This window comes from Idiotropiscis lumnitzeri, chromosome 21 (assembly GCF_059441095.1).
Source record: "Idiotropiscis lumnitzeri isolate Australia: NSW breed Sydney's pygmy pipehorse chromosome 21, RoL_Ilum_1.0, whole genome shotgun sequence".
Taxonomy (NCBI): Eukaryota; Metazoa; Chordata; class Actinopteri; order Syngnathiformes; family Syngnathidae; genus Idiotropiscis; species Idiotropiscis lumnitzeri.
The window spans coordinates 1,086,598-1,108,347 of record NC_142411.1 but is presented as its reverse complement, the minus strand read 5'-3'; the positions used below and the strand labels follow the sequence as shown (position 1 = coordinate 1,108,347).

Genomic DNA, 21,750 nt, shown 5'->3' with positions numbered 1-21,750 from the left:
ACGTGTTTTAATAATAAAGCGGTAGCTTTAGAAGTCCAAATCCAAAAACTAAATGTTCACCGTCTGATTTAAAAAAAACCTGACGTCATGATTGTGGTCCCCGGAAAGTGCACCAGAGTGGGATGTCACTTTTCTGCACGCGCAGGCAGACGCGCACGCGCAGGGAGCGAGATGGAAAGTGTTTGGGTTCGAGCGCCCAGCAGAGGACGCTTGTGGAGGCAGTCGGGCGACCAAATGACGTCCAGACACTTCGTTGGACGTCAGCAACGTCAGCAGTCTTCTTCTTCTTCTTTCTTCTTGGTGGCGCTAATGTAAGGTACTCATCGCTTTTTTGTTTATTAGTCATTAACTTCTGCTGTTGTTTTTTTTGTACTCCAAAATGAGCCGAATTTTGATTGAGCACTTTTTGGGGCTCACCACTTTCGATGATGTGATGTGAGGCGTTCAAGTTCCCTCGGGAGTCTTTTGGGGGTCATCAGAAGCCCCCATAAAAAAGAAAAGATGCAATAATTGAGCGCAGCCCGTTTGGAAATCTTTCGATGAGTTTTTCATCGTTTCAATTTGAAAACTTCTCTCACTTGTGCTTCAATTCTTATTAATTGGATTTTTCTTATCTAAAATGTTGGCTTTTGACTGACTTTCTTTGGTGTGTATTCAATTTTGAATGATGAAATGAATTTGATCAGTAGAAATATGATCTTATTTGTGTGTGCTCTCAGACAAAATGTTATTTTTTAAATCGAAAATATTGACTCTAAAATGATCACGTCCTCACTAAGTAAGAGGAGAATTTTGTATTCGTTAACACGTTTCTGGTTCCACCTGTTCACATTTGAACTGTTCTTGTTCAAATTTGTTAATCTTTGATTTGTTCTGGCTATTTTTTTTCACAACATGATGCATCTTGTTGCACACTTGAGTACAATGACAATGAAGGGATTTCTGATTCTGATTCTGATTTATGAAGTATTTGTGTGTTAAATGTAATGAGATTTGAAGAGAGTCCTACGGGCTGTTGATTTGATCACAATTGTCTTTTCGTGAATCGGGATGTCACCAACCGCACTTAAAAAAATTCTATTTAATTGGAGCAGTCGTAGCTGGCGTGAGGGCGCCACCCCACCAAGGTGCGGCGCGACATTCCTGCCCCCAGAAGTGACCTATCAGTCTGAAGTTGAACCCACAATTGATTTTCAGTGAACCAAATGTAAAACAGATTTTTAGATGAATGACGTGATGCGTTTGTGTGTCCAGATAACGACAAATCTCCTGCTGGTGCCAAACGGTGAGCGGTGTCAAAATGTTGTGGCTTGGCGACAAGAAGTGACGTTTGCATCCTGAGAAATGTGACGTGTGAGGACAAGCGGGACGCGCCCGGTTCACGCCCTCTGTCGCCCGTCATGTCGTCAGAAAGCAGCTCGCCGCCGCCTTCCCCTCCGGCTCGCTCGCCGTCACCCGTCCCGCCCGATGGCCGACCCCCCGGCGTCTCCGCCCCCGGCGTCTCCTTCCGGCTCCAGATGGGACTGACCCGTGAAGCGCTTACACTGGACGCCAACGACCTCTCGCTGTCGGCCGTCGCCGAGCTCGTCTGCGCCGCCGTCGATCACAAGGTACAAGTGAAAAGTCGCCTTGCTTGACAAGTTGGGTTAGCAACGCACTTCCTTGTGTTTCCTCAGCTTGGTGGCACTGACGCTCAATTCATTCATTCATGCATTCATACGGACATTGAAAACATTTTGCAACAGCAACAAAATAGAAGTTCAAACAAGTATTTCTTGCTTGGTCAACACAATCAACTACGACTTTTTATATTGCGTGCGCGCGCGAGAGTGAGCGTTGCCCTATGTTGCCGTGGCGACGTAAGGACACTCCACGGACTTGCCTGTTCCGCATGAGGGTTGCCATGGCAACCAAGGCCAAGAGTTGCTCAGATGCACCGAGTTGAGCGATGTCGGAAACTGCAACAAATGCGCGAAATGGTTTTAATTCTCCCAACGTTTGTTTCCCAACATGTCAGCTTCACTTTCCACATTCTGATGACTAAATCCTCACTTGACCTTCGACATGCACATCTGCCGTCTGACGGGAAGATTTGCACAGCAGACGCTCTTCCCGTGGCGCCCCCGAGAGGATACAAATAGTTGCTCGCATCGCGACAGCCGCCACACAACCAAAAAGTTGCTTTGGGCTTCAGTTAGGAAATCAGGAAGTGACTTTAGATTTGATGTAAATGATGTTTAAATCTGAGAAGGAAATCAACCATCGTGTTTGCATGAACGCCGGCACGCGTGGACCTGGCAGCTTCGCTTTTCCCTCTTGAAAAATTGAATTCCTGACTGGGAGAGGTCATGAAATTTTCCAGTTTAAATTAATTTGTCTGAAAATGATTAGTTCCAAATGTCTCTTTTAAATGTATGCTCACATTCAAATTAGCATGTTAGCATAGCATAGCACTCAGAGGACGGCATGAAGAGATGAAAGCAAGCTGGCCATATTCCAGCAAGTGCCTTTACATAATGCACGTTCTTTAGTCGAAATGTGTGTGCGCGTTTGTGCTTTTTGTAGGATTAGTGCGCTCAAGTCTGATGACGATGATGATGATTTCCTGAGTGCACTGCAATTTATGGGGCTACATTTGCGCTGCCCCCCCCCCCCGCTGGTCAAAAGGTGTCCGCACCTCAGGGAGCAAAGGTCACGGCACGGCCTGAGGCCTCTCATGACCTCGAATGGTTGGTGTGTGTGCGTGTGCGTGTGCGTGTGTGGCCCAGTTAATAGCAGATTAAAGACAGACTCAGCGTGCATTAAACTCTCGCTTGCCCATTAAAAGACGCCGCAGTATTTTTTTTCTTTTTTCCTGAGTTCAAATCCAGGGCAAAATAATAACATCAGATTAATGTTTCACATCTTCGTGGTGTCAATTTAACTCTGTGTGTGTTTTTCGTCCCTCATTCCAAAAAAAGGTAAGCTTCACTGACGATGAATAAATTGCGCGCAGGTGTTTGTTTGATGACATTTGCACGTTTCTTCTCTTCTCCCACGTCAGTTCCCAGAATGCGGCTTCTTGCGGATGCACGACAAGATCCTGCTCTTCCGCCACGACCTCCACTCGGACAACATCCTGCAGCGAGTCACTGCCGCCGAGGACATTCGCGAGGGCGACCTGGTGGAGGTGGTCCTGTCGGGTCAGCGGGCGGCCGTCGCTCTTCGTCGTCGTCGTCGTCTGAAACGCGCTTTCCACCGCTGACGTCATGTCTTCTGATCGCAGCTCTCGCCTCGTCCGACGACTTCCAGATCTGCCCCCACGCGCTCTACGTGCACTCGTACCGCTCGCCTGCCTTTTGCGATCACTGTGGCCAGATGCTGTGGGGGCTCGTCCGCCAAGGCCTCAAGTGTGACGGTAACGTCAAAGTTGGGGGAAAAAAAAAAGTTCTTTGAGGGAATCCATTGGAATGTTTAAAGCCAAAGCTCATGAGTTGGTAGAAGTTTTTTTCTTTTTTTTTTTTGTACAAATGAGTTCTGATTCAAGTGTGGTGACCCACAGGGCTCGATGCTTGGGCCTTTTTTTTTTTTTTTTTTTCTGTGTTTCCTCTGAGTTGCACTCAATCGTAAGCTCTCCTGGCAAGCTCACGCACCGTTTCCTATCTTCTGCTTTCTCGTTTCGTTAGAATGTCCGAGCCGACGTTGACATAAAGCGTGCGTGTGCTGTCGTGCAGGTTGTGGTCTGAACTTCCACAAGCGCTGCGCGTTGAAGATTCCGAACAACTGCAGCGGCGTCAAGAGGAGACGAGCGTCCGTCTCCCTGAGCGGCGTTCCGCCGTCTCTAGCGCGCCCGCCTTCGGTCGACTTCCCCAAAATTTGCAGCGCGCCGCAGGATGAGGTACTGAGATGCCGTCCACGTTTGCGACAACCAAAAGGTCTGACGTCTGACTTGAAGTTTGTCACATTTTCACGTCACATTGCAGAGTGACAGGCTTGTAACACACTAGCCCGTCGAGATTGTGCCAACATTACGCACACGTGCTAACAGCAGCTGGAGGCAAAGCAATTGATTTTCCATCCTGTTGTTCCACACGGCCAACAAAGTGTTTGCCAAACGCACACACACACAACTCATTGCATCATTAGAGGGTCACACGTTGCTCATTTGGAATTAAATGTAGTTAGTGTGTGACATAAGAAGTTGGATTATCCAAAGGGGGTCACATGGGTCCTGTTGGGTTGGCACCAGCGGCTCTGAAAAGGAAGCTGGTTGTTCCGTGGAGTGGAAAGCTTTGGATTGTCCTTTTTGCTTCCTTCTTTTTGTTTGTGTGTCAGCCACAAAGAAAATTATTCATTAAACGTCACATTTCTTCATTTTAAATCGTTTCTGCAGGACGTTTCGTCTTCTTCGCGATGGTGACGCGCTGTTGTTTTGTGTCCGTGTGAGCAGCAGCGCCCCTCGCCGGGCGCCGCGAGTCGTTCGCCGAGCGGCCGTCCCGCCTGGATGCCGAAGCCGATGGCGGCGGACGTGAAGCTCCCGCACACCTTCTCGGTGCGCACGTACGCGCGGCCCACCGTGTGTCAGCACTGCCAGCGTCTGCTCAAGGGTCTCTTCCGACAAGGCCTGCAGTGCAAAGGTCAGCGCGCTGGCGTCCGCGTCCGCGTCTCGTCCTCCGGCTTCTGACGCGCCGCCTCTGCTTCAGATTGTAAATTCAACTGTCACAAGCGCTGCGCCGACAAAGTTCCTCGAGACTGCATGGGCGAGGTCCACGACAACGGAGGTGAGCGCGGCCGCATCTTTGTTTGGCTCCGTCGAGGAAGTCGACACGTCACCTCCGGCATCGTACGTGTCTTGTATTTGTGAAGGAGCATCCGGTCCCACCGTGGACGGCGAGGCCACCATGGAGGTGGAGCTCGGTGACGTCGGCAGCGACGGAGGACAAAGCGCCGACGAGCAGGACCGAGGGGCCTTATTGGAGGACCTCAAGATTGACGACGAGACGGGGCGAGCCATCAGGTCATGCGCACGTCCATCAAAAATGGCCCAACTACATGTTTGCCGTTTTGATGATCATTTTGGTCGCTAAGTTAAGAAAGTGGAGAAGATATTTTTACTTCTGCGTGTTTGTGCGCATGTAGCCCATCGAGCAGCAGCAACATCCCTCTGATGCGCGTGGTTCAGTCCATCAAACACGCCAAGAGGAGAAGCTCGGCTGTGGTCAAAGAAGGTTGGATGGTGCACTACGGTTGCCACGACAACATGGTCAGTCAAGTCCCGCACACGCCAGCCGCACACGCGTGTCTGGTGTTGAATTGTGACCTTAACGCGTCCGTGCAGAGGAAGCGACATTTCTGGTGTCTGGACTGCAAAAGTCTGACGCTTTTCCAGAACCACAGCGATGCCAAGTTCTACAAGGTACGGACGCACAAGGCTTGTCTGGCTTTCGACTCATCTTCGGTTGAGCAAATGGCTTGGACCGTTCCGATGCGTGCTCGCAGGAGCTGTCGTTGTCCGAGATCCTGCGCGTGGAGGCGTCGCGGGAAGTGGTCGGCCCGACGACGGGCAGCAGCGCTCCGTGCTTCCGCTTGGTCCTCGCGTCCGGCGCCGTTTACTACGTCGGCGAGGACGACGGCGGCGCGGCTCAGGAAACGGGCCGCAGCTGGGAGAAGGCCATCCGCCGCGCCATGATGCCCCTCACGCCCAAACCCAGCCTGGGCGCCGGAAAGGGGAGGGGCCACGGTAAGTCTTGAATGTCGGAAACATTGGCGCCTCGTTGTGTCGTCCTTTGTGATTGGTCAACGGTGAGAGCAGCCCAACACTGCAAAAAAAAAATAAAATGCTGGAGTCCACTGTACTTCCTTGACACCAATGACTCCTACATACACTTTTGAGCTTTCGGACAAAGCGAGGCAGGCACCTTGCTGAGTTGGACCGCCGCAGCCACACGCGCATAAGTGCTCATTCCTGCCTTCGTTCTTGCAGCTGATTGGTGCTCGCTACAGCAGCGCTTGCATTGAGAACGAAACAGGAAGCGGAATCCGGAATAGAGCCGAGCTACATCTGTCATGCTTGACTCAAGTGATTGTGATTGAAGGGATTTCAGAGGATTTGATGCCTCATTTGGTGCCGAATTAACAGAAAAGCTTCAACAATGTAAATCTTTCTAAATGGTTAGCGTTTTTTTCCCTCCCTCCCCCATTTGACGTCACATTGCACACCATTATGCTAATGCATATATTACACAACACTTGGTTTATTTTTTTTTAAATGTCAAACCGGCCCCCAATGACAGGAAGGTCTCGCTTCAGGAAGTTTTTCTCATAGGTGAATAAATAAAAAAGTTGCGTGTCAAACATTTGACCCAAATGTAAACGAGGATGGCACGGGCAGCCTTCCTGAATCAATAGCGGTGCCTTCATGGAAATTCACTGGCAGGCAGGCAAGCATTGTGTTGCCTTTATTGTGGTAAACAGGAAGTGGAGATGGCTTTGACTTGGCTAAAAGCAAAAAAAAAAAAAAAGAAAATGATGCCATGCTGTGTCTACAGAGAAGCTGTCCATCAGCATATCAGTTTGCAACTCGCAGATCCAAGAGAACGTGGTGAGTCCTCGCATGTCAACAACATCAGAAAAGCATCTTCGTCTTGATCGTGATTATCTTCCTCCTCCTCCTCAGGATATCAGCTCCGTCTATCAAATCTTTTCTGACGACGTCCTCGGGTCGGGACAATTTGGCATCGTGTACGGAGGTAAGATCAGCTCGGAGTGTGTACTTGTGATATTCGGGCGCCCTCTAGTGGTGTGCTGAAGAACCTTCACTTCAGGACAGATTTTTGGGATGATGTTGATGCATTTTGATGTGGGGCGCGTGGTTGTTGTCATCGTCTCGATCAGGCCAACATCGAAAGAGCGGTCGCGACGTGGCCATCAAGATCATCGACAAAAAGAGATTCCCAACCAAGCAGGAGAGCCAGCTGCGCAACGAGGTGGCCATCTTGCAGGTATTGTACAAACCTCAAATCGAGACCGACCCCAAACCGGACGGCAACGTCTCCGCCATATTGAATGTGGCATGTTGCTAGCAAGTGCTCAATATCAAAATCATTTCAATGCAAAATCCGTCACATCCGATATGGCGGACATTCAGTCTGTCTGTCTCGCTTTGAATCCAGAGCCTGCAGCACCCCGGCATCGTAAACCTGGACTGCATGTTTGAGACCCCCGAGCAGGTGTTTGTGGTCATGGAGAAGCTCCACGGTGACATGTTGGAGATGATTTTGTCCAGCGAGAAGAGTCGCCTGCCCGAGCGTCTCACCAAGTTCTTGGTGACGCAGGTGAGAGCCACAAATAATCACCTCGCTCACACTCGCCCACCGCCTTCGCTTTCTGCTGCAGAAAACATGCTGGCCTGACCCGCTTCCAGGGAAACGAGTTACAAGTGCTGCTTTCCATCTGGCAAAATGACACCAGTTTGCGGCACTGTGGAGAAAAAAAAATCTCGTCTTTTCAGCCGGAATGTGACGAGAAGATTTTTGAAAGTCAGGTGGTCTGAAATGAATCTTTTTGCCGTTTGTTGTGTGCAGATCCTGGTGGCCCTCAGACATCTGCACTTCAAAAACATCGTCCACTGCGACCTGAAGCCTGAAAACGTCCTCCTGGCCTCGGCGGATCCTTTGCCTCAGGTTGCAAACGCGCCAAAAATAACGGCGGTAGCGCTCGACGTGAACGCCGCCGTCCTTCTCGTGGTCCTCAGGTGAAGCTGTGCGACTTCGGCTTCGCTCGCATCATCGGCGAAAAGTCCTTCCGCCGCTCTGTGGTGGGCACGCCGGCCTACCTGGCGCCGGAGGTTCTTCACAACAAAGGTTACAACCGCTCCCTGGACATGTGGTCTGTGGGCGTCATCGTCTACGTCAGCCTGAGCGGAACGTTCCCTTTCAACGAGGACGAGGACATCGACGACCAGATCCGGAACGCCGCCTTCATGTACCCGCCCAGCCCCTGGAAGGAGATCTCGGAGGACGGTAGGAGACTCGCAAACTAACTAAGCGACGCTGACACAAGGCGGCCGCAGCAGACCCGTTTCGTCTGCGAATTGGGATGCTTGCGAAACAAAAATGAGAGTGTAAGTTGTGGAATCAATGAAATGGAATCCGCACAAAAATTCGCCAACATACTTTTTACTACACAAATAAATTGTTTTACATACACATTTTGAAAACTTTTTGGAATACTCACTCACTCACTTTAAAAAAAACAAAACAAAAAACAATCAATCCAAGTTTGTCAACTCAACTTCTGAATCGGCTCTTGTCGCCATAGCAACGGACCTGATCAACAACTTGCTGCAGGTGAAGATGAGGAAGCGCTACAGCGTAGACAAGTCGCTGAGTCACCCTTGGCTGCAGGTAAGCAACAAACCTCAATCGGAAAACCGGATCAAGTGAGACGAGCGTCTGCTCCGCCAGGACTTGGACACCTGGAAGGACCTTCGCCGGTTGGAGACGCGACACGGCGACCGCTTCATCACGCACCAGAGCGACGACGCACGCTGGGAGGAATTCGCTGGCGACAAGCAACGTGCGAGCTCGCCTCGCTCGGAACGGCAGGACGCCTAGCCCGCGGGCGGGCTTCTTCAACGTTTGGAATCGAGGGAGACGTTTTTGCAAGGAGCTCCTCGAAATTCCAACATCGCCAGCATGCGAAGTCCGAAATGCCTTTTGGGATTTAAAAAGATTTCGGGAGGGGGGGAAACCAAAACGCTCTACTTCAGTGTTCTGTGACTCGCGAGCAGTCCCGGGACAAAGTCCATCTGAACGTTGATCCAAATGAAGACAAACAGTTTGATGAAGTTGAGCTCAGGTAACGAACGCGTCACCCTTTTATTCTTCAACTTGTTTGACTGTTTTCCGCTTGGGGTTGCTGCGGCGTTGTCAGGCGAAGCGGATGTCGGTGAAGCCGGCGACGGGCGCCTGCGCCGGCGCCTTCTTCTCCAGCTTGAGCCCGGCGGCCATCTTGGGCCGGACGAGGCGGCTGGGGTGCAGCAAGCCCAAGAACTGGAAGCGCTCGCCCATCTTGGCGCCGTCCATCAGCGCCTCGTAGCTACTCAGCAGCTGCGCCTTGGCCGACTGCTCGCTGTTCCGCAGGAGGACCTGAGCGGGAAAAAAGGGGGGCGTCATCACGCACGAGAAACGTCGCTGGAGCGTTGATTGCTTCTCGTCATCGACGTCTTTGCCACAAGTCGGACATTGCAGCGCAACCTGCGTCTTACGAAGAAGGTGTTTTTCTACTACTATTCTGATGGCCGCACTAGTAGCCAGCTTACTAGTGTCTCACTATTGACAACTGTGCGCTACAAATACGATGGCGTCCGAAGCGCACTTACCTGCATGCGTACGTCGATGCCCATGTTCTTCAGGAAGGTTCTCTGAGCGACCGGACCCAAGCAGGTCACGCCCGTTCCCGCCATGCGCCGCACGTAGCTGAAGTCCACGTCCGCCGTGAGGTCGGCGCAGCCGGGAGACGCCAGGACGTCGTGGAGACGGTGACCTTTGAACCCCTGATGAGAACCGATAGAATGATGAGTACACGATCGGCGTGACCGCGACGTGGTTCTACCCGGAAGGTGTCGGTCTTGGTGCCGTCGTGGCCGTAGTCGGCGATCAGCGCCGCCCCGCCGTGCTCGGCCACCCGTCGCGCCAGCTGCTGGACGATGACGCCTCCCTCGGCGCAGACCTCCACGTGGGCCCGACGTTCGCCATCCTGCTCGTATGTACGGGTGCGCGCACCACACACGACAAAACAAAAGAGCTCGATCAGCATTCATTTCAATGTAGAAAATGACCAAAAAAAATTCACATTAAGAAAAATGATCCGTCACGTTTGAAAATAAAATGTGGCCTTTGAGCATAAATTTGCCAACTCCTGATCCTCATCAATTTTTTGGGGGGAATATTTCTGCAACATCACTAACATTGGCGTGATGTCGCGTCGCCCACCCGCCAACCGCTCACCTGCACCAGCGTAGCGGACGCCAGGGTGGGCGACGGCGCCGCCACGAACCTGAGCTGGCCCGGCCCCTCGGGGTCCACGTCCACCATCACCTCACGCCAGCCTCGCTCGGTCCGCTGGCACCCAAGAAAAAAACTAAAGCAAGTTGCAAGTTGTGTCAAAAGCAAGAAATCCTCTTGGTACCTGAAACTTGTGGATGGGTAGCGCGTCAAAGAACTCATGAGCCAGAAAGATGCTGAAGCCTGCATGAGAACAGAAATTTGAAATTAGGTTCTTCCAGAATTTCTTTTCCGTTTACAGCAGTGAACTGGTCTCGCTCATCATGAAATCAATAATTGGCGCTAAAAGTCTCTTGATTGCTAAACTATTGGGGACCTTCTCTGCCTCATGGACGTTAAATCGTTTACCAATTCTAAATCTGCGATGTTGAACAGGTTCAGAAGATGAACCTTGATGCAGCTGAGTTTTGCTGCCGTCTATTTTTCTATTTTACGCTCACCAGGCGGGACGTCCTGCAAGCGGCGGTACCAGGACACGGGCAGGCCGGCGGCGGTTCGGCCGTGCCGGTAAACGGACTCATCCTGCCGCTCGACCTCGCCGCCGTCGCTCCCGACCAGAGTCTGCGCCTGCAGACGACTCAGAAGCGGACTCACCTCCACCAGGTGCAGCGACACCGAAGCAGAGCTCAGCACGGGCTGGAGCTGAGCGAAAACCTGCGAGAGGAAACCAGCGAACGTCACGATGGAAAAACAAAACGAGGGCGCGGCGCTCCCGTCGTACTCGGAGAATGTCGCTGGCCAAAGATCCTTTTCCTGGTCCCAACTCCACCAGCTGGAGCTGTTTGGGCCGACCCGCTCCCATCCACTCGCTTACCACCCACACGCCCAGCAGCTGCACAAACAACAATTTGATTGAGATAGCATGGCAGGCCAAAAAAAAAAAAAAAGCTTGAAAAAGAGGAAGGACCTCTCCAAAGATCTGACTAATCTCTGGCGACGTGATGAAGTCTCCATCGGCTCCCAGCATGTTCTTCCTCACATAATATCCCTGAAGTTGCAAGATGAACAAATTATGAGGCGCCACGTGTCTCATTGAGGAGAATGAGCGAGTTGTAGACGCACCATGACCGGGTTGGTGAGCGCCTCCCTCATGTATTCGGCCACAGAAATGGGCCCGGTGGCTTTGATTTTGGACGTCAGGTGTCGCAGCATGGAGCTTCCGCTCGCATCGTCCACTGAAGAGGAAGATGAGGAGCTCCGAAGTCTGACGGTCGCCGCTCGCCAGCACACTGACAACAAACAAACGCTCTTTGAAATATTAATCGAGCAATCTGCCAAGTAACTTTCACAGATTTTTCACCGGTTGGCTCGTTACCAGACTGTCATGTCTGCACGCGCATTTGCTGATGTCACTCAACAAGCCAAAACGCCTTTTAAAACCACACACATTAAACGTTACAGATGCTACAGTGGAGAATGTGAGGATGGAAGCACCAAGCGGACAAATATAACGCCTGCACCTCGTAAGTATGTTTGGTATTAGTGTTGTGCATAAAGCTTGAAAATAAGTACGTTTTATAGACGCTACTTTGCACTATTTCGACATTGTTGTGATCTCCATAACATGCTTACTACATGCATTCACCACCCACTAAGCGTTTCTAATATGCAAATGTTTACACTAAGTCATGTTTCAATTAAATAAAGACAACGTCATTTTAATGAATGAGTATTAAATCCGTGTTGAGGGATTATTATTCAAAACGCCATGTTGATGTTCACCATCACAATTCTTACCTGATGATGCAGGACTGCGAAAATGAATCAACCTGAGCAGTTGCTGTGTTTTGGCAGCACGAACGACCGACATTTTTGTCTAAAATGACAAGCAAATGCAACACAGACGCTCACGCAAGTGTCATGCTCGATTTGTGTTCAATGTAACTTTCAGCACGTGGAGCGTTAGCGCGGTTAGCATTAATGCCTCAAAACACTATACAAAGAAATAACGCTTTCGTTTCAAGTGCAAAAGACAGAAATAAAGTTATATTATGCTTGAGTGTTACGATCCGGAAAGTCTTTGCTGCAGACAGTTCTCCGCACTCACGCGCCTCAACGAAAAGACAGACAACAAACATCCGCTGTCCTTTCACAATTAAACAAGTTACAACGCTAAGTTTAAGAATTTGGATCCAGTTACGGAATTATGCGTTACATTTTACTAAGGAAAATATTAGAATGTGTTTGGCAATAAATATGAAGTCTTGTGAATCCTGGCTGTGGTTCATATTTGACTTGATTTGAATTATTTTGAAATTTTGGCCTGCATTAATTAAAACTTGACCAAATGTCAAGAACAAGCATTTTGATTGGACGAGCTGCGGTTCGCGTTGCGAAGATTGTTTAGCTCATTGGCGCTTCGTTCATTTCCATTTAATGATCATATTTACTGTCAAAAAATATATATTTATATTTCTTACATTGTTTTGGTTTAAGTGGATTCGGATTCTGAGGCAGACGTGCCCACGGAGCGTCTTGTTTTGTAGGATAAAATAAACATAAATCATCTAACTTTTAATTTTATATTATTAGACATAAATATATTTGATAATAGTGTTACAAACTTGTTATTCGAGTTTAAGAGGACAAAAAAAAACATTTATTGCGGAAACGACTTTGTGACGTTTACTAGTTCACTTCCGGTTCATGCATCCTCATGTTAGCAGCATGGCGGCCAAAAACAAGCTCCGGAAAAAGTCGAACGTGGGCAAAAAGTGGAAAAATCAGCCGGAAAAAAACAAGATGGAGGAGGAAAACAGCGACGACGAAGGGGACCAAGTAGTCAATGGCCACGAGGTGGAGGTGGACGAGTTCAATCTGGAGGAAGTTTTGAGGCTCGGTGGCACTCAGGTTCAAACATTCTGACCATTTTCACATAAATCTGCACCTCATCAACGGCACACATACTTGTGTAAAAGAATAAAAAGTCCCAAAAGAAGTAGTGATTGAACTAATTTACTGTCTTTTATGAATTGTTTTTATTTTCAGGCCGACTTCGTGCTCCTGTCCAACGTGGACGAGTCCAACGAGCTGGTGGACGGAGGCAAGCAAGGCGCCATAGATGACCTGGAAGAAGGAGAACTAGAAAGGTTCATCACTAATTTGGGCATTAGGAAACTTGGCCACTTACAGGAACTCCCGGACGAGACGGAAGAAAAAGCAGTTGAGAAGAAGGAGCTCCCAAAGTCTAAAGCGGAGAAACCTGCTGTGGCAAAAGCTTCCAAGCCACAACAGAAGGAGCAGAACAAGGAAAAGGTGACAAAAGGAACATTGTCGGCCGGGAAACGAGGCAAACAGAATGTGTTTGAGTTCCATCAGAGGAAAGTCCTGCTTGTCAAACCCGGAGGCAAATGGTATGACCTGGAATACAGCGTGGAGGGCTCCACGCAAACGCAGGATCCCGCCATGGTGTCGTCCTACAAGACTCTGGCTCAGCGTCTCTATGAGGCCGATGTGGCGCTGTATAAGAACAAGAAAAACCTGCAGAAAGGAGCCAACTCGGCCTGGATGAAGACGGTGGTCTCGGCCGGCGTTCTGGCCGACAGGATGGCGGCTATGACGGTTCTGATCCAGGACGCTCCGGTCCATATGCTAGAACACGTGGAGAACATGGTGTCCATGGTGAGGAAGAAAGGCAACCGGCGGATGGGCCTGATGGCGCTGGACACGCTGCGCGAGCTGCTCCTGTCCGACCTGCTGCCGGAGAACAGGAAGCTGCGGCCCTTCGACCAACGGCCGTTCGACAAGCTGGAGGAGATGGCGAGCGGCAACCGCGACGCCCGCGACCGCCGCCTGATCCTCTGGTACTTCGAGCACCACCTGAAGCACCACGTGGCGCAGTTTGTGGACTCGCTGAACGAGGTCTCTCGCGACACGGTGCCGGCCACCAAGGCCAAAGCGCTGGCCACCGCGCACGAGCTTCTGTGCCAGCGGCCTGAGCAGGAGCGGGCGCTGCTCATCCAGCTGGTCAACAAGTTGGGCGACCCCGAGTACAAGATGGCCGCCAAGGCCTCGCACCTGCTGGAGACGCTTCTGCACAAGCACCCCAACATGAAGGTGGTGGTGTGCTGCGAGGTGGAGCGCCTCATGTTCCGCGCCAACATCAGCGCCAAGGCTCAGTACTACGCCGTCTGCTTCCTCAGCCAAGTGCGCCTCAGCCCCGAAGAGGACGCGCTGGCCGCCAAGCTCATCGCCATCTACCTCTCCTTCTTCCGCACCTGCGTCAGCAAGAAGGAAGTGGAGTCTAAGATGCTCAGCGCGCTGCTGTCGGGCGTCAACCGGGCGTACCCGTTCGCCCCCAGCGGGGACGAGAAGGTGACGGAGCAGATGGACACGCTGTTCAAGGTGGTTCATCTGGTCAAGTTCAACACGGCCGTGCAGGCGCTCATGCTGCTCTTCCAAGTCATGGACGCCCAGCAGAGTGTCTCCGACCGCTACTACGTCGCCTTGTACAGGTAATCGACAGCTGCATTGATTTGGCACGATAACTTCAACGATTCCATTTGGGGGGGAAAAAGCAAAGTCTCTGCCTTGAAAGTTTTTTTGTGATGTTGTCACGTGCTGGCGTGACCTTCTCTCGTCTCTTCTTGTGGTCTTGCGCAGGAAGCTTCTGGACGCGGGTCTGTCGACGTCCACTCGTCAGAACATGTTCCTCAACCTGCTCTACAAATCCCTGAAGGCCGACACGGTGCTGCGGCGCATCAAAGCCTTCGTCAAGCGTCTGCTGCAGGTCTGCGCCGAGCAAGGCGCCAACTTTGCGTGCGGCGCCCTCTTCCTCGTCTCCGAGGTCATGCGGGCCAAGCCGGGACTCAAGACCTTGCTGCAGGAGGGAGAAGTACGAACGCCTTCCAAAAAGCAACTTCACACACACACACACACGTAACTAACAACATTCCGTGACGCCAAATAACATGGCCGATCATTTTGGTTGGCCTCAGGACGGAGAAGAGGTGTTCAAAGACCTCCCTGAAGAAAACGACGATGAAGAGGAGCGCTTCGCTGACGCCGACAAGCTGGAGGAGGCCGCAACGAGCGAAAGCGAGTCCAAACCTGCGCCATCGTGGGTGCATCATCACAACCTGAAAGGTCCGCCTCAATTCAGCAATTCAGTTCGCAATTAATCGATTGATTGATTGATTGGCGTGCTCGTGCTGTCAACAGGCGGTAACCAAGTGCAGAACCACGACCCGCTCCACAGGAATCCGTTATTCTGCGGCGCCGACCACACCACATTGTGGGAACTTCAGCAAGTGAGAAACATGCAACGCACTCGTTTCTTTTGCGTCCGATAGTTGAATCGCCAATAAACATCTTCGTCTTTCACGCGGGATTTTCATCAATATCGCGTTTGTGAAATCTGACCGAAGCCGCAAAATCCACCACGTTTGTACATCTCCGTGGGCGGCCATTTTGGCACTTGCTGTCGACTGATGATGACATCACAGTTGTCTTTTGAATGTTTCTCGTTTCCTTGCACAGTTGGCGCTGCACTTCCACCCGTCTGTGTCGCTCTTCGCTAAAACGCTCCTGCAGGTGAGAAAACAAATTCCCAACATTGACAATTTGCTATGAACGCGTTTGCCTCCTGCTCGCTGTCGGGCGCTTGAAAATGTGTGACGTGTGGACAGGCGGACTCGATCCAGTACTCTGGCGACCCCCTGCAGGACTTCACCCTCATGCGCTTCCTTGACAGATTTGTCTTCAGGAACCCCAAACTGACCAAGGGCAAACGTAATCGGCACACACTCCCCCTCAAAAAAAAAAAAAAAAATGTCGCCATGAAGTTGAAGACGTGACAAATGTGCCGTTTTTGTCATGCAGAGAACACGGACACGTCCATGTTGCAGCCCAAAGTGCGCTCATCACGTGGCAGCTGTTTAGCAGGTGACGCTCTTCACATCAAAAAGAATTTTGGATTCTGTTGAAGGCAGATGGCAGAGTAGGTCTCCATCGAGTCAATTTTCCTTGTTTTTTATTTTTTTTTGCATCAGTGAACAGCGAAAAGTTTCTGTGTAAAGAAGAAAGTCAGATTCCTGTGGACCAAATCTTCTTTTATCGGTGAGTTTTCCCTTGTTTGAACGCTTAATCCAAATTTCAACCGCTTTGAAACGTTTTTTGTCGTAGTTGCGTGCCGGTTGTGTGGCTTTAAGGGGCGGGGCCTGCGAGTCGTGGCCCACGGCAGCTCCATATTTGCGAGTTTGTCGCGTAGAATGAAAGCGAGTGCGGCGGCCGCCTTCGTTTGCGTCGTTTTCGACGGCATCGGATCATTTTGCAAGCGTTGTGAGCCGGTCGTTCTCGCCTTTTGTTGCCTGGCAGCTTCTTCAAGAAGCGGCAGCAGGAGAACGTGCTCCGCCGGCGCAAAAAGGACCTGGACGATGACCGCGATAGCCTGGAGGACGTCGACGACGACGAGTTTGAGAAGATCCTCGGTCGGTCCTCCTTCCGCACGCTCCTCTTCCTCCTTTTTCTTCTCCTTGTGGCTGACAAGTTATTTATTTATTTTTTGGCAGACTCATGTGAAGCGGACTCGTACTACACCGAGTTCCCAGATGGAGACTTGGACTTTGCTGGGTGAGCTTAACAAATAAATATGGAACAAAAAAAGAAAGACGTGAAAAATCACGTGACCAAATGATTTGAATGGTTGTGTGTACTTTTTGGAGGCGCGGAGGATTTATTCAAAGAATTGTGATGATCCATTATCACATTCATTTATAATTATTTTTTCTAATGAATTCATTGTTTAGAGACCTTTTTTTTTTAAGTAATAATTGCACATTGAAATAAAAAAAAAATGAGTGACAAGTTTCAATCCAGCCATTGAAAAGAAAAAGTGTTTGAAAGAAGATTGTGCATGTTGTCCGCGTCTCAGATGGCGGCTAGCTCGCACGCTAAGCTAATTGCGCCTTTCTCGACATGTCAGGAACGTGTCAGGCGGCAAAAGAAAAAAAGGCGCAAAACGGGACGCAGATGATGATGACGAATCGGACGTGTCGGACGACGAGGAGGTGTCGTTGGGCAGCATGGACGAAGAAGACTTTGGCGAAGAAGGAGGAGCTTTTATGGACGATGAAGATGAATTAGAGGATGAGGACGGTAAAGAAAAATGTTTTTGCGGTCATGACTTGAGCAGATTATGGGTGGCATCCATTTTTGGGTTTGGTTGTGGTTTCAGTTCCAGAACTTGACGACGACGACGATGGCAACGATATCCACTTTGGTGAGTGAACGATATTGTTTTGAGTTTTCAATTATTTCATGGAGTTGGTGTAATAATCTCCTCCTCTTCCTCAGATGAAGAGGAGGTTCCCGATGAGACGCCGCCTTCCAAGAAAGCCAAAAGGAAGTCGAGCCAAGTCGAGCCGGACTTCTCGCAGTCTTTCGGTTTGTTCTCATTCGTTGACTTGGGAAATGATTTCAACAGTTGATGTTGTCATTTTGCGTCTTCCTTGTCAGCCTCCAAAGCGGGAAAAAAGAAAAAGAAAGAAGAAAAAGGAGCGTCCATCTTGGCAACGTCAGAGGAGGTCAGAAGTCGCTCCAAAAAAGACACAAAAAAAAACAAAAAAACTGCTTCTCACGATAATTTTTTTTTTCTTTCAGTTTGGCTGCCTGCTGGACGACAACGCCGGCGTCAAGTTTGACAGCATCGGACTGAACGCCATGGCCAACACCGACAAAGCAGGTAACGACTAAAGACACGACGGCATTGATAGGAAATTCAAACAGAACCTTTTATTGCTCCTTCTGAACACCACAAAAAAAGTGTACATTACTTGTGAATTTCTTTTTTTTTTTATGCAAATCACAGCGTCCTCGTCATTTGCTTCATTATTTTCTGCACACTTGTCAATTAGGTGCTCAGCGCAGGTTAGGCTTTCAAAAGCCACTAGTGATTGCCACTCCAAGATGAAGTTTACTCAAACTATGTGTCAAAAAGTACAAGTTGTATTTTAAAAACAACAAGCATGAGCTCAGTACTAGCGCAAATGAAAAAAAAATACCATTCACAAGTGAACACTTAACCCGAGTTGGGCACTTGACCCTTTTTTTCTGGCCAGTCCCCCGCCTTCTGGCCTCAACCCTGCGGCTTTATTCATAAAAATTGTCAGCCCCGACCCCGTTTCTGTCCCACTAATTTGCTGTGGCACACCGGTTGGTCATCCCAAAATCTCAAGTGTCACCTATGATGTTGTTGGCAAGAACTCTTATTTCGCTTTCCAAATGTCTTGAAATGCAAATAACTCTTATTGCCAACATCGACGTCGCCTGAAATTAATTTCCCATATACTATTCCCCCAGATTTCAAAGTTTCTCACCAAATTGTTTGCAGGCGTGAAGCAGCTCAAGTGGGAGAGCCAACGCGATGACTGGATCCATGACCGCGACGCCAAGACGCTGCGCAAGAAGAAGGCCGTCTTCAACAAGAGGAAGAGCTTTGCACGCGGCAACAAGATGATGACGACGAAGGGGAACAAGAGGAAGAGGAAGTAGTTGTCAGTGGCTGCCGGCGTCCCTCGCCCAATCCAGTTGGTCTCTCTGACGCACGCCGTACTCGCCCGCCAACTCGTTGGACTTGTAGTAAACTGTCGACAGGTTGGATCACAACAGCAAGCGTGTCAGCCGAACGACATGAATCATTTGCGGTCTACAAGTGATTGCTCCTGGCATCTTCATGACCGAAAAGCATCATGTATGTTCTTACCTTCCAGAATGCACGGAAACCTTCTTTTCATTGTGCTCCTGAATTCTGAAACAATTCAGATTAACTTGTAAAGCAAAATGACGATAAACGGCTGATATTCAAATGTTAATTAAAACTCTGTAACGTCATTGGAGTTGATATGTATCCAGAAAGGATTAACATGCAGTGTGTGAGTGATTATCTGATGACTGGAATTGTTTGTGTGTGCGTGTGCAAACCTTGACTGGAGTTCATGGTGTGGAAAAGTGCATATGCACCAAAGACGCCGACTAGTTCGACGATAATAATGCCTTTCATCCACTTTTTGGCCCAAGGTGCGACAGGTTTGGGATTCATCCTGTCAGGCGCACATTTCACAAACGGAGTACATTTAATTTGGAAGTGGAGCTCACTGTTCGGTGAAGGTGCAGTGTAAGGCGAATTAAACTCACCTCGCGGTGCTGGCAAGAGCGCAAATTAAGCATCGGGAACTGGTCCCGTTTTTGTTGGAAGGCTGAAGAGCTTCGTCGGGTCAAAGAGGACACGCTAACACGCTACATCGACACGCTGCTAACGACTACGGAAGCTCGCGCGTTCGCTTTGTACAACCGACACGAGAAAACGCGTTTTAGAACAGTAGTACTACATTGTAACTTTTTTAAATACTGTGTTGAGTCGTTTTTTTTTTACCTTACTGTGTTTGTTTCTAATGATCCTAATTAAGGTTTGCAGCACCTCCAGTCCAAGTTCAGTTTAAGCGCGGTCCTGCAATTCCGCTTTAAGGCAGCAGGTGGCAGCATTACTTCACGGTTGAATTTATTACCGGTTTACTGCGCTTTAAATTTGATTTTAATGTCAATGTGACATAAGTTATTTTGACACTATACAATATTTGTTTTAAAGGAATGTTTTGTCCCACAGTTTCGTATTGTTCCGCTATAACAATGACCAAATCATGACGATCAAATTGTTGTTACAACCTCAGAAAAAATTATGATAAAATAAGAGTCAGTGAATACGCCAAAATGTGACGCCTTCGTTTGTTTCACCTTTTGTTTTTATTAGTTAGTCTGAGTGTGCGCGCGCGTGTCCGTGTACGTGGCGTGCGGGAGTGTGCGCGCGCATTTAAGGGGTCTCTGGCTGGCGTGTCCTCAAAGAAGCCCCTTTCTTGTGTCCTCGGCCCTCCCCCGCCATCTTGTTTGCACGTAATGAGCATGCGAGGTGTCCATCCGCCCCCTCTCCGCCTGGCCTCTAACGAGATGAGACCAACCCAGCTCGTTTGTATATGAACCGCTAAAAAAGCCCCCCAGCTCGCCGAGCGGAGATAAGAGGCGACGTTGACGGGCGGCGGCGGCGGGCCAACGCCGGACCTCGCAACGCCCCCCAGCCGAGGAGGAGACGACCACCACAACAACGACAGCCGGTCTTGGCTTTGATGCGGCAGCTAATGGCGAGCGCCGGCATATTAAATCGCTCGTCCGCATCAAAGCGCGGTTGTCAGAAGTTCCTTTTACTGTCCACGAGATCACATTTGAGGTGCTGCAAAGTCACTTTTGAAGGTCATCATGCGAAGTCACCACGCGAGACGATGCTGTGGACACCTTCTTACGCACTTTAATAACTTGTCGACTTGGTCGTGCTTTCAATTATGAAGTGTGTTACGTTCATGGCCCAACCGCAGTAGAAGAAAACGCGCAGTTTTAAACTAGCGCCAAGAGCATCCAACATACAACATACGTGCAGCCAGAAAATAGATTATCCGCAATTTTCTTCATAAAGGTTGCTGCCGTTGCTCATTTTGTCCATTGGCTGCTATCACTTCGATGATAATTTACTACTTCAAGAAATGAAATTGGTTGCTCCTCAGGATCAAGATTTATGTTTCACGAGCAAAGTAAAGATTCTTTATTTAAAATGGCACTTTGCAAACCTGCTGCATTTCACACACGCGTGTGTGCGCGCGCGTGCGTGAAATAGTCTCAGATGCGAAATGGTGCGGAGGGCACATGGCACGCATGAAACCATGTGATTTCCTGCTGAGCTTTTCATGTCTCCACTGACTCGCCAAGAAAAAAAAAGGAGTTGATACGTTGAGCTGCTGCACACGATCGTGTACACGTTTAGTGTGTGTGTGCGCGCGCGCGGGGTGACGTGTTTGAGCTGAAACGAGCTTAAATGTTCTCTAAGCGGCAGCTTTGTGTGCCATGACCCCCCCGCCCACAAGCCCCCTGCTGCTTTGCTTCCATGGAGATGTGCTGCCTTTGAAATGATCACAAGGCCATGTGGTGTTTCTTAAATGACCATTAGGTTACCTTTTTCTTTTTTTTATGGCATCTATCCATCCATCACTTTCACATTAAGTATGATTTGTTTTTCTGGGTATTGCAAACGGCAAGAATAAACAGATTGTTCAGTGCTAAACTTTCGAGTGTTGAAATAAAAGCAAAATTTTAGATTCGCATGTCGTTCAGACTGTCACCACGAGGTGGCAGCATCTCACTTCCCAGCATCCGGCCACCATCACTTCGCATTGGTTTTCTTGAAGTTGAAGGATCAGGTGAGTGCTCTGTTCCGTCAGGCATGCTGTCTGTGAGGCAAACATGCTAACCACTAGCGCAACGTGCTGATGCTAATAAACCTGAGCAAGATGATCCCCAGTCAATGTGTCGGTGTTTGGTTTGCATAAAAGCCCAACAAAAGTCGTGCTCACCATCCAGTCAGCCACAAAGAGCGTGCACGAGTTTGAACGCCTGCTGGAAAACATTTCCTTGTTGCCAATTTGCCACTAATAATAATTTGAAGTTAAAGACCCTGTGAAGGGATTTCAATCATTTGATTACATGAAAGCAGAAGTCAAGTCCAAAAATTTCTTTGAATACATTCCACCAACGCAATAATAATAAATGAAAAGAAAACCATGATTACACGAGTGGGTGAAGGAGAACTTTTTTTAATGGACTTCTGCTATTATTCTGCTGTTATTGTTCATTTTTTCCAAGTATAAGGAAATATTACGCTTTTTTA

The 21,750-nt window shown here is 49.3% G+C and overlaps 4 protein-coding genes across 4 annotated transcripts; 2 read left to right on the top strand and 2 right to left on the bottom strand.

Annotated features, from left to right (window-relative positions):
• The first annotated feature begins 1,258 nt into the window (after positions 1 to 1,258).
• On the top strand, positions 1,259 to 11,771 carry LOC148316292 (serine/threonine-protein kinase D3-like). The gene is made up of 20 exons (XM_088286130.1): positions 1,259 to 1,610; positions 3,044 to 3,182; positions 3,266 to 3,397; positions 3,714 to 3,877; positions 4,430 to 4,616; positions 4,683 to 4,760; positions 4,846 to 4,996; positions 5,119 to 5,242; positions 5,318 to 5,395; positions 5,479 to 5,719; positions 6,528 to 6,580; positions 6,656 to 6,728; positions 6,874 to 6,980; positions 7,152 to 7,313; positions 7,563 to 7,661; positions 7,733 to 8,000; positions 8,299 to 8,384; positions 8,445 to 9,254; positions 9,395 to 9,744; positions 10,490 to 11,771. The coding sequence occupies exons 1-18, from the start codon at positions 1,401 to 1,403 to the stop codon at positions 8,592 to 8,594; spliced, it is 2,502 nt and encodes an 833-aa protein (XP_088142256.1). The 5' UTR covers positions 1,259 to 1,400; the 3' UTR covers positions 8,595 to 9,254; positions 9,395 to 9,744; positions 10,490 to 11,771.
• Positions 8,141 to 12,101, bottom strand: ndufaf7 (NADH:ubiquinone oxidoreductase complex assembly factor 7). Its single transcript, XM_088286131.1, has 10 exons — positions 11,784 to 12,101; positions 11,109 to 11,275; positions 10,954 to 11,034; positions 10,768 to 10,878; positions 10,487 to 10,700; positions 10,171 to 10,229; positions 9,990 to 10,103; positions 9,595 to 9,738; positions 9,362 to 9,535; positions 8,141 to 9,128 (listed from the first exon to the last, which is right to left on the bottom strand). Exons 1-10 carry the CDS (start codon positions 11,854 to 11,856, stop codon positions 8,910 to 8,912), a joined length of 1,356 nt encoding a protein of 451 aa, XP_088142257.1. The 5' UTR covers positions 11,857 to 12,101; the 3' UTR covers positions 8,141 to 8,909.
• Positions 12,102 to 12,387: 286 nt separating this feature from the next.
• cebpz (CCAAT enhancer binding protein zeta) lies at positions 12,388 to 18,875 on the top strand. The gene is made up of 17 exons (XM_088285644.1): positions 12,388 to 12,896; positions 13,035 to 14,500; positions 14,649 to 14,880; positions 14,984 to 15,131; positions 15,207 to 15,295; positions 15,525 to 15,578; positions 15,674 to 15,776; positions 15,867 to 15,929; positions 16,037 to 16,103; positions 16,362 to 16,474; positions 16,556 to 16,616; positions 16,969 to 17,141; positions 17,221 to 17,265; positions 17,340 to 17,429; positions 17,502 to 17,569; positions 17,646 to 17,727; positions 18,376 to 18,875. Exons 1-17 carry the CDS (start codon positions 12,693 to 12,695, stop codon positions 18,534 to 18,536), a joined length of 3,219 nt encoding a protein of 1,072 aa, XP_088141770.1. The 5' UTR covers positions 12,388 to 12,692; the 3' UTR covers positions 18,537 to 18,875.
• On the bottom strand, positions 17,758 to 19,367 carry LOC148316289 (protein CEBPZOS-like). The gene is made up of 4 exons (XM_088285643.1): positions 19,179 to 19,367; positions 18,966 to 19,084; positions 18,748 to 18,792; positions 17,758 to 18,628 (listed from the first exon to the last, which is right to left on the bottom strand). The coding sequence occupies exons 2-4, from the start codon at positions 19,081 to 19,083 to the stop codon at positions 18,540 to 18,542; spliced, it is 252 nt and encodes an 83-aa protein (XP_088141769.1). The 5' UTR covers position 19,084; positions 19,179 to 19,367; the 3' UTR covers positions 17,758 to 18,539.
• Positions 19,368 to 21,750: the final 2,383 nt, after the last annotated feature.